Here is a 16,992-nt window from a genome sequence, read left to right on the forward strand (position 1 = left end):
AGCCCCGTATCAGACTCTGTGCTGACAGCTCATAGCCTGGAGCCTGCTTCAGATTGTGTCTCTCCCTCTCTCTGCCCCTTCCCCGCTCATGCTCTGTCTTTCAAAAATGAATAAATGTTGGGGCGCCTGGGTGGCTCAGTCGGTTAAGCGTCCGACTTCGGCTCAGGTCACGATCTCGCGGTCCATGAGTTCGAACCCCGTGTCAGGCTCTGGGCAGATGGCTCAGAGCCTGGAACCTGTTTCCGATTCTGTGTCTCCCTCTCTCTCTGCCCCTCCCCCGTTCATGCTCTGTCTCAAAAATAAATAAACGTTAAAAAAAAAAAATTTAAAAATGAATAAATGTTAAAAAAAAATTTTTTTTAAGTTGTCAAAATAATGGTTAAAAAAGGATCCCTAGGGGCACCTGGGTGGCTCAGTCGGTTGAGCGTCTGAGTTGGGCTCAGGTCATGATCTCATAGCTTGTGAATTCAAGCCCTGTGTCAGGCTCTGTGCTGACAGCTCAAAGCCTGGAGCCTGCTTTGGATTCTGTGTCTCCCTCTCTCTCTGCCCCTAACCCACTCGCATTCTGTCTCTGTCTCTCTCAAAAATAAACAAACTTTTTTTTAAAAAAAAAGGATCCCTAAATGGCCTGTGAGGTACATAAATGGGTTTTCTTTCTTTCTTACTTTCTTTTTTTTTTTTGTTTTTTTGTTAAGTTTTATTTCTTTAATCTGTACACCCCAAATGGGGCTCAGACTCACCACCCTGAGACCGAAGAGTCGCATGCTTCTTCGAATGAGCCAGCCAGGCACCACATACATAGATTTTCTGATGATTTTGATTGAACTTGTACTGAAAAGTGTGTTTTCTTAAATCTACATGATGTCCAGTTCTAGAGACAGGTTTGTTTTCTAGTTTTTCTTTTCTTATGGGTGCATTCACAGTAATGTGTAAGCTGGCAAACCATTAGGGGCTTTAAAAATTATTTCATCATGGGGCACCTGGCTAGCCCAGTCAGTTGGCTAAGCGTCTGACTCTTGATTTTGGCTCAGGTCATGATCCCAATGTTTGTAAGATTGAGCCTGCTCGGGATTCTTTCTCCCTCTTTTCTCTGCCCTTTCCTTGTGTGCATGCTCTCTTCTCTCTCATAAAATAAATAAATAAACTTAAATTATTTCATTACTTTTGCATGGCATATGATAAAACAAGTGATAATATTTACTTTAGTGGTACCGTACCATTTTAAATGTTAAGAAATTTTCATATAATCTTTGATAATAATAATCAGTGTTTACTGCTTGCTTGCTAGCAAGTGATACACATGGCTCAGGGTATTTTTAAATAATTACATAAGGACAGGGTAGCCATGTTCCCATACAATCCACTTGCTAAAGTTGCAGCTACATGCAGACACTGGTTGTAATTTCTGAATCTATCCCGGAATCAAAGAGAGTCTCATTGGCCTGTCTTGGGTCAGGTGACCACTCTGGCCATGCCTGCTTTGGTTGATTGGTTGAGGCCAGGTGGTTTAATATGGGGGGTACCCAGGGAAACGGGGGGAAAGCTGATACCACCAAAAAGGTCTGTGATTCATAGATTCTTAGAATTGGGAATTTTGTCACAAGACTTTTCCTCTCCAGCACATTTTATTTCTTTTTGCCTTTGTTAATTTGATGGATGAAAAACAGTAATTGAGGGGTGCTTGGATGGCTCAGTCAATTAAGCGTCTGACTTTGGTTCAGGTCATGATCTAATGGTTCATGAGTTCAAGCCCCATGTCAGGCTCTGTGCTGACAGCTCAGAGCCTGGAACCTACTTCGGATTCTGTGTCTCCCTCTCTCTCTCTGCCCCTCCCTTGCTCACACTCTGCCTCTCTCTCTCTCAAAAATAAATAAACATAAAAAAATTAAAAAGAAAAAAAAAAGAAAAACAGTAATTGACTTTAATCTGTGATTCTTTTATCACTAGTGAGGTGAACATTTTCAGATATTTAGCCATTTGTGTTTCTCATTTACAAGTTGAAACCATGTTCTTTAGCAAATTCTAGTGATTTTTTGTTAGTTTTTAATGATTCTAGAAATGAGTATCTTATTGGATATTAATCCTCCTTATAAGTTTTACATTTGAAAAATAACTTAACATTGTAAAGCAAGCATGTACATTTATTTCCATAACCCTTAAAACGTGAACATTAAAGACACATGAACACTCCCCTAGTAGCTAAAAACTGTTGGTGTCTGATTAGATAGACAATGACATTTTTTCCTTTTCAGGCAGCTTCTGTAAAAAATCTCTGGACAGTGGGGAAAAGATTGTGTTTAGTTTCCGGCTGCACCCCTGTAGTATAGAATTGGTCATTGTTTTAGCCAGGACGTGATGAGTTTTACTAAGCATAGACCGTGTAGCAAGGATGTAGTGAACTCTTTTCTTTCCTCTTTACAGGGAGTCGACGTTGATGCAGAAAACTGTGCGGTGTGTATTGAGAATTTTAAAGTGAAGGATGTTATCAGAATTCTGCCATGCAAGTACGTCCTTGTTACTTCCTGAGACGCTGCAAACTACCCACTATGTTTCAGGTTTCCGACAAAAGTGTTAACGTGTTTTTTTATGATGTAAGGATCTTGCTATCATGTGATGATCTTGTGATCGTCTCATCTTTTAGGAAGGAAGCTGGAGCCTTCGAGGCTCCTGGATTTGGATTATATTGCCTTCAAATTGCTTAGGACGCTTCAGGTCCTAAGACAGACCCATTATGTATCTTTGTTTGGCTTCTAGTCTAAAGCAGGCTTCATTAGGAACCTGGGAATCCCATCCCACATTTAGCCATGCAAGATATGCTGTGTCGGAGTAAGGAGACTGAAGCATGACTGGTGAAGGACCCCAAGGGGGGCGGCCAGGTATAGTTAGCAGAGAGTCGATCGGGGAGGGCAGTGGTCTGCTATTGTTTGCATGCTGGGGTGTAGTGCTTTAGGTAGGTTCTGCCAAATAAATATTTCTTGCTTTAGGTATGCTAGGGGCTTTGCTTTAGCAATGGGAAGTCAAGCTTTCCTTTTTTTTTTTTTTTAATTAAATAATGGGATACTTTATTGATAACCATTTAGAAGAATGGCTGTTACCAGAAAGATGTACAAAATGACAATATACTTTAGAGTCTGATCAGTTTTAATTATACTTCTCACCTATTGGAGAAATAGGTCAGAAGTTAATATGTAATTATGGTTTGCTTTGTGTTTACAAAGTACTTCAGTATTTATATATAAGTACTCTATAGTAGATTAAGTTCTCAGTAATTCTGTAGAGAAAACAAATAAATATCAGAATAACAAAAGTTTCCAGAATAAAGATCGCTAACTTCAGTCTGCAGGCTTTTATATGAAGTTGGTGTGGTGGGCACTTAATGTATTGGGTCAGTATGTCCTGTAGAAAGTTATTAAAATCAGAAAGGATTTTTACTGTAGGATGCTTTAGGGCCAGTCTTTCTGACTTAAAAATAATGCTTGGGATACAGCACAAGTGAGCGGCCTGAGGCTCACTTCCTTTGTGACACCAGATCTGTCCTGATAGCTGAGCTGGGTTTCATACTTGACCCTCACAAGCAGACATGTTGCATGTGCACATTTCCTGGTCTCCTGATCTGGGGTTTTTACTTGTTTCTCCCCATTTTCTCCCATGCTTTATTTAACAAATTTTGCAATAAAGCCAACACGTTTCCTTTGTGTTTCTGTAAAAATCATTCCATTGGGTCAGTCAGCTTCAGTTTCAATTTGAGGATGGAAAGGACAGAAGACAAGCTGGGCTAGACTGTATTCTGTAATTAAGTTCTTTTATCTTTAACTGTGCTGTCAGACTTCTGTATGAAGAAGAGGTCTTCAAACAACAGCATTAATAGTGATAACAGTTGCTCAGTATTTCCTGTGCCCAGCACGGTTGTAAGCACACTGCATGTCGGCTGCTGAGAACAGCCTGGGGTGTAGATACAGAGAGGTTGAACAGCTGGTTCAGACTGCCAGCATCACGTCACACAGTGGTCACTGGAGCCATGGGTACTCTACCCATTCTCCTGACTCTGTATCTTCACCATGTATAGAAGACAGATTCACCAGGTAGGAGGCAAAGTGAGCCAACTAAGACAAATCAGTAAAAGAAAATATGTAGGCAATTTTTCTTTTTTTCTTTTTGATTCTGAAAGTGATCATTTTAGAAAAACATGGTGTATACAAAAACACAGTTAAGACAGAAATTAAGTGCTTTCTTTTAAGCCTACAGTCTAAGACGATCTGTTTATATTTTGCTGTATTTCCATTTGATTCATTTCATGAACTTCTATAAGATACTCTGAGTTCAGGATAAGTTTATTGCTCTTGGTTTACTTATGCCACATTTATTCCCAAAAGGCTTTTAAGTAAGTTACAGGGGCACATAAAAATATAGCCTAGCATGAAGCAAAAATAAACCGTGCTGTTTTTGTGGAGTGAAGGGAAGATTTCCCTGTAAGTTCCAGATTCTGTTTAACATGGGAAATAGAATAGATAATGACATAGAATAAGTGAATAGACTAGAATGTTGATTTGAAGTTGCTTAACTTGTTCTGAGAAGGTGAGTTAGTAGAATGTGTTGTTTCCTTAATAAGATATAAACATTTATTTTAAAACATTAACACATACTTAATTTTTTTAGGCATATTTTTCATAGAATATGCATTGACCCATGGCTTTTGGATCACCGCACGTGTCCAATGTGTAAACTTGATGTCATCAAAGCCCTGGGATATTGGGTTTGTTACATTTTTGTTTATATTCAATCTCTGCCCCGGTTCTTCCTGAGTGATGCGATTTCATTACTGACCAGAGGCAAGAGGAACAGATTAAGTGCTCCTTCTAACATGTTTGTGGTTCTCTGAAGAAATTTTCCTCGTGATTAAAAATGCATTTTTAAGACATCCCAAAAAATTAATGAACTGCTACCTTTGCGGTTATAGACTAATACGGCCAGATGCTTCCCTCCAGAGAGTTTGTAATTGCTTAGAGCAATGAGCTTTGGTATGCTGCCCTGCAGAATATATATATATACTCATCAGTGTCATATAAACAAGAATTATAAAGTTTGAAATGAAAGGAGCCTCCTACATTTTCTGGCTCCAGGCACACATGTTACATATGAGGAAACTGAAGCCAACACTCTTTGCCACAAGGCCTCAGATTCCTGGCTTTCGAAACCAAATCCTGCTGGGGAAATTGGTCCCGTGTGGAATTTGCTCTGTCAGTTTGTGGTACTCAGGTGGTCATAGGTCCTTCCTCAGAAAACAGAGACATGAGGGCAGAGTGAAAGGGGGTGCTTCATCGTAGCCAGCCATGTGCTGAGGGCCTTATGTACATTATTACATGCAGTCCTCAAGGCCGCTCTAAGAGGTAAGTACTATTTCTCTAATTAGGAACTTGAGCTTAGAGAAGCCAAGTAGCTTGCTTAGGTCACACAGCTAGTTACTGGGGAATCAGCTTTCAGACACCAGCTTGCTTAATTCTTAGGTATAAGCTTTTAACCAGTAGTCCCACCCAAAAGGGGAGACATAGGGGGAAAAAAGATTTCTCTAGATTGCTGTATTTTTAATTGTTTTTAGAGTCTTCATATAATGTATTAATGTCTTAAAATATTCTTGATTGTTAAACAGTAAATAATTTTGAAATACTGATCTCTGGAAGAAGTCATTTAAGTATCAAATAAACTTCTTGTATTGCTAAACATTTTTTTTTTTTAGAAAATTTATAGTGTTTATGGTAGAGCTAGAGACCACAAGGAGGTTTTTCATGCACCTTATAGCCATAATAGTCCTCGAGGTACCCTGTCATCTTCTAGCTTAGTGAGCCTTGGAAAGATAGTTGAGAGCCTGCTGCCTTAATTACTACTGTAATTTTATGTGAATTATGTTTTTCAGTGTGAGTCCCAGAATGCCCTCACCATAGGTACACAGAAAGAGCCGTCGGGGGGGGGGGGGGGGGGTTGGCCAGCATTCAAGACCTGTCTTATTGAAAGAAAACTTCACCCGCTTTAATGTCTAGAAATTTTGTCTTTCCTCTAGAATTTCTATAGTTTATAGTTTTTAATAATGATGGCTCTACTTAGCAGGGCATAACATGCTTTCTTAGTGAACTTGAAACTTAGTGAACTGAGCCTGTAGCTCAGACAAGAGAGTGCACCTTCCTAGGATTTTAACCAATACAATACAGGGAGCTTGACAGATGTTTTTCTTGGCAAAGGTTTCCCTTTTCCTCTTTCCCTTCCTGTCTGGCCCCATACTGTCAGTGCAGAGCCTGACACAGGGCTCATTCTCGCAAACCATGAGATGATGACCCGAGCCAAAATCGAGTCAGATGCTCAACCGGGTGAGCCACTCAGGTGCCCCCTAAAAGTTTTTATAAAGATATTTCGCTAAACTTAGTACTGAGACTTTAATCGTTGTGAGTTTTGTTTTGGGAAATATATCTACGTATGTATATTTGTTAAAATGTTAATTTCAGAAAGCTTGAGTATGTCCTCAGAAAGTAATTTTTTTTTGAAGAACAGAAACCTATAGTAAGAGATTAACTTGTCTTGCCCTTAGTTTTTACTTTTTGGATGAATGGCCATTTTCTTTAAACCCTGTGGCCCATCCTGCATTGGGTTTCATAGGTATGACACTCTCATATGGTAATGACTGGTAAGAGAGCTGCTGTCAGTCCTTCACATGGACTTGGGAGGTGGTCCTTTCATTTGCAGTTGTAACCTCCTGGATGGTCCATTTGTCACTCTTGTTTTCATTCATTCAGCAAGCATGTATCAAAGGAGCACTCTTTCAGGTGCTAGATCGAAACTTGACTTGGGGAGACAAAGACAAGTGAGATGCAGCCCTTCTGCCTGTGGGCTCTTGGGGATTTCACTTTCTGGACTTTGGGGGCCAGGGGACACACCCGCGCACAGTGTAGCAGAGGATGTATGTTTGAAGTGCTGAGGAGCATGGAGGAAGGAGGAATTTACTCCACCAGGTGGAGTGGGGAGATAAGAAGGTTGTATTTTAAGAGGGGAGTCTGAGCCTGGTGTTAAAGAGTTTGTCTGACCAATCACTATTTTGCAGATAGGGGTATGACCGTGTGGGCTTTGAGACTGGCAGGTAGTCCAGTTTGTCAGGCACTTCAGTAACTATCTGGGAAAACAGATAAGGGTGGGCTGGGTGGGAGTTTGGACTTTCTAGCAACTCAGTAGGATTCGTGGTTTGCTGTGTCGGGAGTCTCAGTTACCAGTGAGGAGGAGTCTGTGTGCTGTGTTGTTCAGGAGGGCGGTTCTAAAACCCTGTGGAGTGGCAGTGGGAGCAGTGTGCCAGCCGTGCCCTTGACCCTGAGAGCCCGGTGAGGGAGGTGCAACAAACACCATGTTCTCACGTAAAGCCCAGGCTCACAGTAAACCCAAAAGCCACTGCTCATTTACCAGGTGACCTAGTGGTTTCCTCTCTCACAACATGGCCTGACTCTGGTATTAATCAGAAAGGTATCTGGATTAGCCTCCATGTAAGACCGGGATGTCACTTTCATGGTCCTGTTCTTTAAAGCAGCGCACGGGAGAGTTGAAGGTAGACTGAGAGCCAATAGACACTGTCCTCAGGGAGCCACAATTGATTGTTTTTAAGTGAACTAAATGCAGTCTGAAGCCCTCTGTTTTCAGATACTGTGTTCTTCCCCCAAACCCTGGTGCCTGCAGTAAGACAGTACGACAGTTAGAGGCAGTAATCCTAGCTCACGGCCACAGCCAGGCTGATTCACACCCTCTGTCCAGGAAGCAGGGAAAATGCATCTATGACAAAGCTTCACTTACTGTCAATAAAGAATTTAAAGGTGGCATTGCTTACGTCAAGGTGGGAAATGGTTTTTAAAATAAATACCGTTTAGGTCTTAGAAAGCTGCTTATTGAGAAGTAATTAATTTTCTGATGTTGCTAAATAAAGAAGACATTAATGTTCTTGCCTGATTCTGTGTATAAAAATATTCCGTATGGATTATGCCTAATCATTAGGAGATGATAGATAAGCTTTGAATGTGTTACCCAGACAAGGTATTTTCTTTTCGTCTCTCAAGGGAGAGGTGGAGGATGTGCAGGAGATGCCCGCTCCAGAATCTACCCCTGGGAGTGTTTTGGCTGCAAATTTGAGTATTACTCTACAAGAGGAGGACAGAAGTGACGGGAACAATTTACCGTCCTCTTCCACTAGTGAGTCTGCACTGCAGTGTGATGCCGGCTTTAAAGAAGATGCAGGTGAAGACACAGCCTTACTAGGTAAGTGCCTTCCAGGTTTTAAAACAATGTTGCTAGCAGTTAGGGAACAAAATGAAAAAATACATAAAATGCAGAAAAACATAAAGGAAAAATAGAAACTGTGATCCGACACCTGGAAATACCATTTTAACATTTTGATAAATAGCTTTCCAGATGTTTTTCTGTGTTTAATCACATATCATTTATGTGCTGTTAGGTTACCTGTTTTTCTCTTAATGTGTGCAGCTCTTTTCTGTATCAATAGGTGCATGATTCTGTGTGGCTGCATAGTATTACAGTTTAGATTCACTGTAATTTCTTTAAACCGCACCCTTTTGGCGACTTTATTTTTAACACTCGGAAATCGCTGTGTAGGGACACCTGGTGGCTCAGTCAGTTAAGCATCTGACTCTTTTTTTGTTTTGTTTTAATGTTTGTTTATTTTTGAGAGAGAGAGAGATCCAGCCCCACATCGGTCTCTGCACTGACAGTGCAGAATCTCTCTTGGGAATCTCTCTCTCCCTCTCTCCCTCCCTGCCCCAAGAGCTTGAGTGTTCTCAATCTCTCTCTCTCTCTCTCTCTCTTCCTCAAAATAAATAAACATTGTTTAAAAAGTAAAAAAAAAAAAGAAGAATTTATTATGCATATACCCTCACCACTTAGATGTCTGATTATTTCTTGTCATTCTGAGAGAGGAGACAGAGTGAATTGCATTTTTTTAAATTACTAATGAGGTGACCTTCTTTTCATATTTGTTGGTCATTTTTATTCTTTCAGGAGTTGCCTGTTTCATCCTTATTTTTCTCTGGAGAAACTAATTTTTTCATGTTGCTTCTAAGAGTTCTTTGATCTTTGTCAGATGTATGACATATATTTCTCCCCCAGTTTGTCTGTCCTTTGACTGGTTGGTATATTTTGCTAGTAGAAATGTTTAATTTTTCTCTAGTCCCAACATATGTTCATGATTCTGCCTTTGATAGCATACTAACTTGGGAAGGTCTTCCTTATCTCAGGATTATAAATATATTAACCCATATTTTGCTAATATTTGTGGTTTTGTATTTTACATTTAAATTTTTAATTCACATAGCTTAACGGAAGGTTTAACCTATTTTTCCCCAAAATGTTTAACCAGTTGTCCCAATATTTAGTGAATTATAATCATTTTAGTGAATAATAATTACATATGTTTTGATATTGGCAAGGCAAATTCTTTCACCTTTATTAATTTAAAAACATTTCTGGACTATTCTGCATTTTTCTAAAAAATTAAAATTACTCTGCTGAGTGAAAATTTTTATTATAATCGAATTTATTTTAACTGGGAAGAATTGATGCTTCCAATTTTGAATTTTTCCATACGGGAAGAGGAAGCATATCTTCCCAAATCAGTAAAACTCAAACTGAATCAGTTTTATGTTTGGCTATGAAGCAAAAATAAACAAATACTAGAACTTAGGTTTTAAACCAGTAGCCAAGGAAGAAGAGCACACTGTGGAAGAGAAGGAAAAACCCATTTCCGAGCATTGGAATGCAGAAAGGACATTCTCCCAGCCAGCTCCCTGGGTGCCTGCTGGGATGGAACCACCTTTAGAATCCATCCTGTCCAGTTGAGCCCAAGTGCGTGCCAGTGTCATTTTTGCCATTGCCTTCAGTCTCCAGAAAAAAAACTAACTTTCCTTTCTCTAGTACTTGACCACCCTTGAGATAGTTAAAGGCCGATAAAGACTCACCCTAAGCGTCCCCCACGTTTTCCTGCACTCTTGTTATCTGCCGTGCATTGGTCTGTCAGCATCTCCTCTCCCCTCTTAGAAGTAGGATATTATTATCATTTGAAATAGTGCATAGTGTAGACTACAAGTGCAGGTATACAACAAAAACAAGAAAAGATCAAATCCAAATGCAAGTTAATTAGGAAAATGCAAATTGAAATAGCAGTGAGATATCACTTTCCAGTGTTCAAATGAGAAAAAAATTCAAAAGACAGCTAACATTTATTGCTGGCTGGGATGCAAGAAATGGGCATTTCCATACATTGTGCTATAAATGTAAATTGTTATGGCCTTTTTAAAAAAATTTTTTTTTAAACATTTATTCATTTTTGAGAGACAGAGCATGAGCGGGGAAGGGGCAGAGAGAGGGAGACACAGAATCTGAAGCATGCTCCAGGCTCTGAGCTGTCAGCACAGAGCCCAACGTGGGACTTGAACTCATGAACTGCAAGATCATGACCTGAGCCGAAGTCAGACACTCAACCGACTGAGCCACCCAGGCGCCCCCTGGCCTTTTTGAATAGCCATGTAACAACATCTATTAAATTAAAAATACATAGTCTTTGAAGCTGATATTTCGTCCTTGGAAATGTATTCTATACAAATAAAGTCACCCCTACACACACACACACACACACACACACACACACACACACACAAAGAAATAGTGCATAAAAATAAAAGTGGAAAAAGATGCTAGGTTATAAAACAACAGGATGTTGGATACATTCTGAAGAAGCTGGGCCCACTCCCCACACCTGCCTTTTGTGTGTGTGTTTGCTTTCTTCTTTTTTGTTTTTTGTTTTTTGTTTTTGTCCTTTTTTATTTTTAATTTCCAAGTATTTGTTCACGAGTAAATTGATAGGTAAATTTAAATGTTCATGTTCTTTCCACCTTATCATTGTACCAATATAATTTGAGAAATATTAAATTGGAGAAATATATTCTTTTAAAAAAAAAAAAAAAGTTTAGAGAGAGAGAGGACATGCATGCACACAGGGAAGGGGCAGAGAAAAAGGGAGAGAGAGAGAGAAAGAGAGAATCCGAAGCAGAGCCCGACACAGGACTCAAACTCCTGAACCATCAGATCATGACCTGGGCCAAGAGTTGGACGCTTAAGCGACTGAGCCACCCAGGTACTCCCAAGAAATCAGTTCTCTTAAGCAGACACTAGTACTTCCAGAATAAAATGTGGCTTCACTTAAAGTTGAGAAAACATTTACTAGGCTCTTCGGAGCAACTAGAAATAAAATGTGGAACTTACTAATGATAGACTACTCACTAGAGACTGTGTTTCCCTGGTGAGTACTCCTTCTGTTGTCCAGTTGACCTTCTTGGCTCTGACTGTAGGTGAGTTGAAGTATTTGATTCTGTATTTAAGGAAGTACTCTATTCCTGTAAGAAACCTTCTGACTTTGAACCACCAGTTCCTTTTCCAAGATAGTTTAATGTCTCTGTGCCCATGTTTCATCATCTGTAAAATGAGCATAATAACATCCTAATCCTTACCTCACAGAGTCACATATATAACACAGGAAATGCTCTTTGTTGTTTTTGTGGGCAGTGACACCACCATCATCATCATCAGATGTCGTCATAGCTGTCTGGTTTACTTTTGAAAACATACACTAGTTCACCAACCAGAAGACTGCATCCTTTTTTTAATAGCACCATGTTGATTAAAGTAACATTGGTTAAGCTAATGTGAGAAAACTTCTCACACTCTGTGTGAGGAAGATGTTTGTATATTTTTTTTTGCTCTCTGGAATGAGTTGCCAATTTTACATGTAGGTTTTATGTAAATTTTTTTGTAATTTGTTGCTTGAATTATAGTCTCCAAATGAGTCACAGTGCTTCTGTAATTGAAGTTTAGAATATGCTAAGTGGCTGACATTGGCTTTTGTTGCTTCATTGTAGAAATGGGCAGGAGCGACCTTGAACATGGAAGGCCCGTCTCCTAGCACACATCCTGGTGACTGCGTCATGGACAGAGCATTGACTTCAATTAAAGGACTTTTTTTTTTTTTTTTTTACTTCAGCACATAGTTTGTATATTTGAAAATAATGTACATTCTTTTACCTTTCAGGTTCTGATTTGATACACAAAGGGCTAAGATATTTTATTCTTAAAGAGATGTTTTGATTAGTCTTAATATATTTATCTACTAAAATATATCATTTACGATAAACAGTATGTTGTTTTGGACTGTTACAGAGGAGACCACTAGGAAGGCCCTTTAAAGGGGGTAGCAGGGGGAGGTTTTTCTGAATACTACTAGACTAGCTACCACGGTACTGTACAAATGGGATTTTGTTTCTCAAGGATGGCTTTAGACTGAGCAACTGAATTTAGACTAGTGGGAAGTGGAATTGTATAATTCACTTCAGTTATTGATCACGAGTTTTCCTTGGAGGAAAGGCTTTTCTAGAACATTAAACTTATAAATGAGATCTGAGAAATCTACAGCTTTCTCAAACCTCCGTGTTATTATATAGACTTTGAAACCTACGAACACCTTTTCATTGTTCTCTCTTTGGAATTATAGGAAAAGTGTTAGATGACTTTAGGATTTGCATTTTCCCTTTTTAATCCCTAATTGCTTGTGATACCTTAAAGGAGAGGGAAATGTGTCCATTTTTTCTACGAATGAAAAGCTAAGATCCTTCATCACACATGAGCAGTAAGTTCTTCATTGCCTTAAGAAAATCGAGCAGGCAGAGTTTTTTGTAAATGATGACTGTATTAGTTCCAACTACAATTTAATCTTTACAGTTAAAAGGATGGAGAACTTTGTTTCTGTTACAAAGTAAGCAGTTTTCTTGATTGATTTAAAGATCATGATCTTGTGTAATCATCTATCCTTTTTAATCTTGGCTGTTCTCACTTGTAGGTTGAAAGCGGCAGGTGAATGTAAAGCTTTTGGAGACTGCACTCTTAAATTTTATAAAATTATTAAGTAAAAACACACACTTTCTGCTCTCCTCTCCCTTCTTGGAGGTGGAAGTTGAGGAGGATGAGGGAGAGTTATTTTTTTAAAACTTGAAACTGTTGTCCTTTGTTGCTTCTAAGCTAGTTGTGTGTATCTTTATTTTGTGAGTAAAAATAAAGGTCTGTTTGGAGTTTTAAAAAATGTAAGGAATTCATTCTTAACAGCTGCATCTAAGTTTTGTATGTCTCTGTTTTCTTTTTTTTCCTTCAAACTATTTGTTGCCTTTGGATTTTAGCCACTCATAGTGAAACATTTGGTGAGTAAACAGTTTTGCTGGTGTAAATTCTGTGGCCAGATTCAACTTGAGGAGCTACTGAAGTAGAAAAGTTGACTGACTTTGAGCTCTCACTGACAGCCTCAAAGTAGGTTTCCATAGTAGCCATTATCTTTGTGGTTCATTGCAAATAGGAAAGTATGTCCTTGATTCTGTACGAAGTAGGTTTTTTGCTGTTTGTATTTTAAGATATATACTTGGGAGACATGCTTTAATTAATAATTCTTTCCAGTATCCAATGAAGCAGACTTTTAAAAAGAATACCATGACAGATCAAGCTAAATTGTTTGATAATTACAGAAGTATGATTTCTTCATTAGCAGCTATCAGATACAGCTTTCCATAATTCAAACGTTTGAACACTAAACTGCAAATTCAGGAGATGGGAAGAACTGTAGTGGTCTGGTCTCATCTGCAGAAACATGTCTTTAAAAATAATTTTTTTTGTTTATTTTTGAGAGAGAGGCAGAGCATGAATGGGGGAGGGGCAGAGAGAGGGAGACACAGAATCTGAAGCAGGTTCAAGGCTCTGAGCTATCAGCAGCTCAAACCCACAGAGCAGTGAGATTCTGACCTGAGCCAAAGTCACTTAACCGACTGAGCCACTCAGGCACCCCTGGAAACATGTCTTTAATAGCAGAGAAAGGAATTACCAAGAAAAAATAGAGAACTGCAACACTCTGAAAGCTTCCTTTTATAGGCTTTTTTTTAGATATAAATATGATAGAAAAGGGTCAAATATTAGCAGAATGTTTGCTGAGACATGAAATTGATAAAATGCTACTCAGAATATGGGAATGTAATCAAGAAAGGGTAAACCAGAGAGATTTGGTTTAAGGTTAGTCATATTATTTATGGCAGTAATCATGTTCCCTCTAACAATTGTCATAAAAGCCATTTGTTCACAAATACTGTAGAAACAGTTTTTTGTTTTTTTTTTTTTAACTTTGAAAGTCCCAGGCAGCATGTGAAAGAAGCAGTTTGACCATGAACTTGAAGCACTGTTGTCAGCCGCCTGCCCAGGTGCTACCTCTGGGTTTCCCGCTAGAACACCACAAAGGGCAGGAGGAGATGTGCAAAAACAGGGCACCTTGGACAGGTAAACTTCCTCACATGCTGAAGTCTGGGGGATCTTGAATATAAAAAGCCTCTCCTGAGAGCTTGTCTCCTGCAGTCACTGAGGAGTGATGACAATAAAAGGCCGAATTGCAGTGTGCCCATCAGCAGTTTGCTCTCTGTGGGGCACACGATGACAAAATCTCCAGAAGCGAATCACTGGTCTGACCTCAGTAACCTCAGGATTGAAGCTTTGCACTTGGGCAGGCTTTCTCAGAGGGGTCTGCTCTTCCCAAAGAGAGCTGATATTTTTAGAAGGAAAAATCAGTGAATTGAAGGCATTGGATCTTAAATTGAGTAGTAAATACCTGTCTACATACTTTTCAGTCTACTTGCTGCATCAGGGACTGCTAGAATCAGAAACAGAAATAGGCCTTCAAGAACAGGTGTGTTCCCACTGGGATGAAATACCCAGTGTAACTAAATTCCCCAAGAGGATAGCTTAATTGGCAAGTTTCTTCTTTTGAGCACATTAAAGTTTATTTGCTCAGTGAAGGCTGAGCTTAAATCAGTATGTGTATGTTATTAACGAGAACCTGAGGTAATTACATGTTTGGTCAAAAGCAGTCTCTTTGAGCTCAGTGTAACCCAATTTGTGATTTACAAAGCACAGGATGCTGGCCTGAACCAAAGTGAGTCTTATATATAACATACGCTGTGCTTCTGTGATGCAACAACCAATTAGAAAAGCCACCTACGCCTTTCCCAGTTAATTTCGCTTTTGAAGTTTTAAAACCATTTCATTTTAAAAGGTACTAACGTAATTCTTATAAAAGTAAAATTTCTACAGTGTAATCAGCCATTTAGCTAGATTTGCCTTTATTCTAACAGCAAAATAGAAGTTGTAAATTGAAAAAGGTATATGGATCACATTAATTCAATCCATTTTTTTGAAGAGGTGTAAGCTTGTATATTATGGGCTAATGAGAAACCTGAGAACACCAGCACTTTCGTGGGGCTTGGCTGCATAGGTATTGGATCCCAGGACTGTGTTTTTGGAAGCATTTTAGGGATGGATTTCCTGATCAGAACAGTAGTGATTGCATAAAAACAACAGACCAGATATAAAGTGAAACCAACAAAATGTCTTAGTACCTAGGTAGAGTGTGCAAGAATTTTAGAGTACGTAAAAATATGCGTTACTTTTCCAGATACCCTTAAAATGCTAAAGTGCTGCCCTTCAAAATATTATTTAAAATAAGCACGTGAGCCATCGCTTTCCATGAGAATCATTACAAGATACATTAAGTAGTGGTACACACCACTTAAAATTGTGGGAAAGTGTGTACTCTGTAAGAAAGGTGAGTGATAACTGTTTCTTTGAAGTTGTTTAAATGTATAAACACTGCTAAAAGAATTAAAGTAGTTGTATCTTGGGATCTGATTAATTTTGAAGCATTTTTTCTTTCTACCCTATGGTGTAACTTAGTGCTGTCTTTTTACAGGTGATTTGAAGATACTACAACTAGAAACCGGAACTAGAAAACCCAGAGAATTCAAGATACATTGTTAACATGGCAGTCAATTGAACTACACTTAAAAGTTGATTACAGTTACTGAATCCCAGGACTATAGTTGATTTCAGGTAACCTTTCTTCTACTTTTAAACATGTTTAATGAAGAACCTCTTGCTGGTGTTTAAATTTTTTTAATATTTATTCATTTTTGAGAGAGAGAGAGAGAGAGAACAGGGGAGAAGCAGAGAGAGAGGGAGAGTCGGAAGCAGGCTCCAGGCTCTGAGCTGTCAGCACAGAGCCCGGCTGGTGTTAAATGTAAACCTGACTCACTTTTGGGGGGGGGGGGGGGGGGGGGGGTAAAATGTTCCCTAAATATAACTACTGTTTTTTGTTAACTATTTAGATTTGGAAATCTTTCCTCTTTCAAGTAAACACCAATAGTGTGATCCTGGAATTTTTAGCAATAGTCTATTTGCAGAGTCCAGAACTTGTAAATTCACCAACTGAATTTATCTGTAACCCTCACATCAGGATGGGCAGTGCTTTTTGCAAGTCCTTTGTGGACACGTACAGTGCAGTGAAATTTTGAGGCATGTGACACACTTTTTCCAATTGAGGTTTAGTAAGAGGACACTCTGCCTTCTTGTTTCAGCTCTCAAAGTGTCAATAGTGTATCCTTCTCCACTATGTATTTAGCGTCTTTTCCAAAATTTTGTACCTTGGTGATTTTACAGTTTAAAATGGCCCCCAAGCATAGTGTTGTCTCCTGTTCTCAGCACATGAAGGCTGATGTGCCTTATAGAGAAAGTACATGTTAGGTAAGCTTTGTTCAGGCATGAGTTAATAGTGCTGTTGGCCAGTGCCGTTCAACGTTATCAGAGAATCAGTAGGTCCTGGAGCCCTTCCAACAGTCGTCCAAACTTTGCCATTCCCAGAAGTATCTCAATAATACTTTTGGAAGTATTTGGAAGTACTTTTGGAAGTAATTCCCAAACCTAATAACGTAAAACAGTGACGCCCACTTATAGGTATGGAAATCAAGGCTGTTACTATCATTTTGGATGTCTTAAAGGCATTCCTCTAGTACACTGGCTTGGGTTCTTAATTCCTTTAAGCAAATACAT

The 16,992-nt window shown here is 39.1% G+C and overlaps 1 protein-coding gene and 1 non-coding gene across 7 annotated transcripts in view; both read left to right on the forward strand.

The window, feature by feature from the left end:
* Positions 1 to 15,883, forward strand: part of RNF149 (ring finger protein 149) — a 32,681-nt gene extending 16,798 nt beyond the window's left edge. Inside the window, exons 4-11 of one of the 6 annotated variants that reach the window (XR_006200621.1) lie at positions 2,422 to 2,504; positions 4,657 to 4,753; positions 8,082 to 8,280; positions 11,949 to 12,712; positions 13,257 to 13,277; positions 14,250 to 14,394; positions 15,563 to 15,712; positions 15,857 to 15,883. Coding sequence is in view for 1 of the 6 variants with exons in the window: in XM_042931968.1 (XP_042787902.1) it covers positions 2,422 to 2,504; positions 4,657 to 4,753; positions 8,082 to 8,280; positions 11,949 to 11,992 (423 nt within the window). In the remaining 5 variants the exon portion in view is untranslated. Of the gene's footprint in view, positions 1 to 2,421; positions 2,505 to 4,656; positions 4,754 to 8,081; positions 8,281 to 11,948; positions 13,163 to 13,256; positions 13,384 to 14,249; positions 14,395 to 15,562; positions 15,713 to 15,856 lie in introns of those variants that run through there. The other 5 variants (XR_006200619.1, XR_006200618.1, XR_006200620.1 and 2 more) reach the window with 5 other exon arrangements.
* On the forward strand, positions 14,472 to 14,586 carry LOC122216761. Its single transcript, XR_006201103.1, has one exon. It is a non-coding gene; the product is annotated as a small nucleolar RNA SNORD89 (small nucleolar RNA).
* Positions 15,884 to 16,992: the final 1,109 nt, after the last annotated feature.

The sequence above is a fragment of the Panthera leo genome, chromosome A3, assembly GCF_018350215.1.
Source record: "Panthera leo isolate Ple1 chromosome A3, P.leo_Ple1_pat1.1, whole genome shotgun sequence".
Taxonomy (NCBI): Eukaryota; Metazoa; Chordata; class Mammalia; order Carnivora; family Felidae; genus Panthera; species Panthera leo.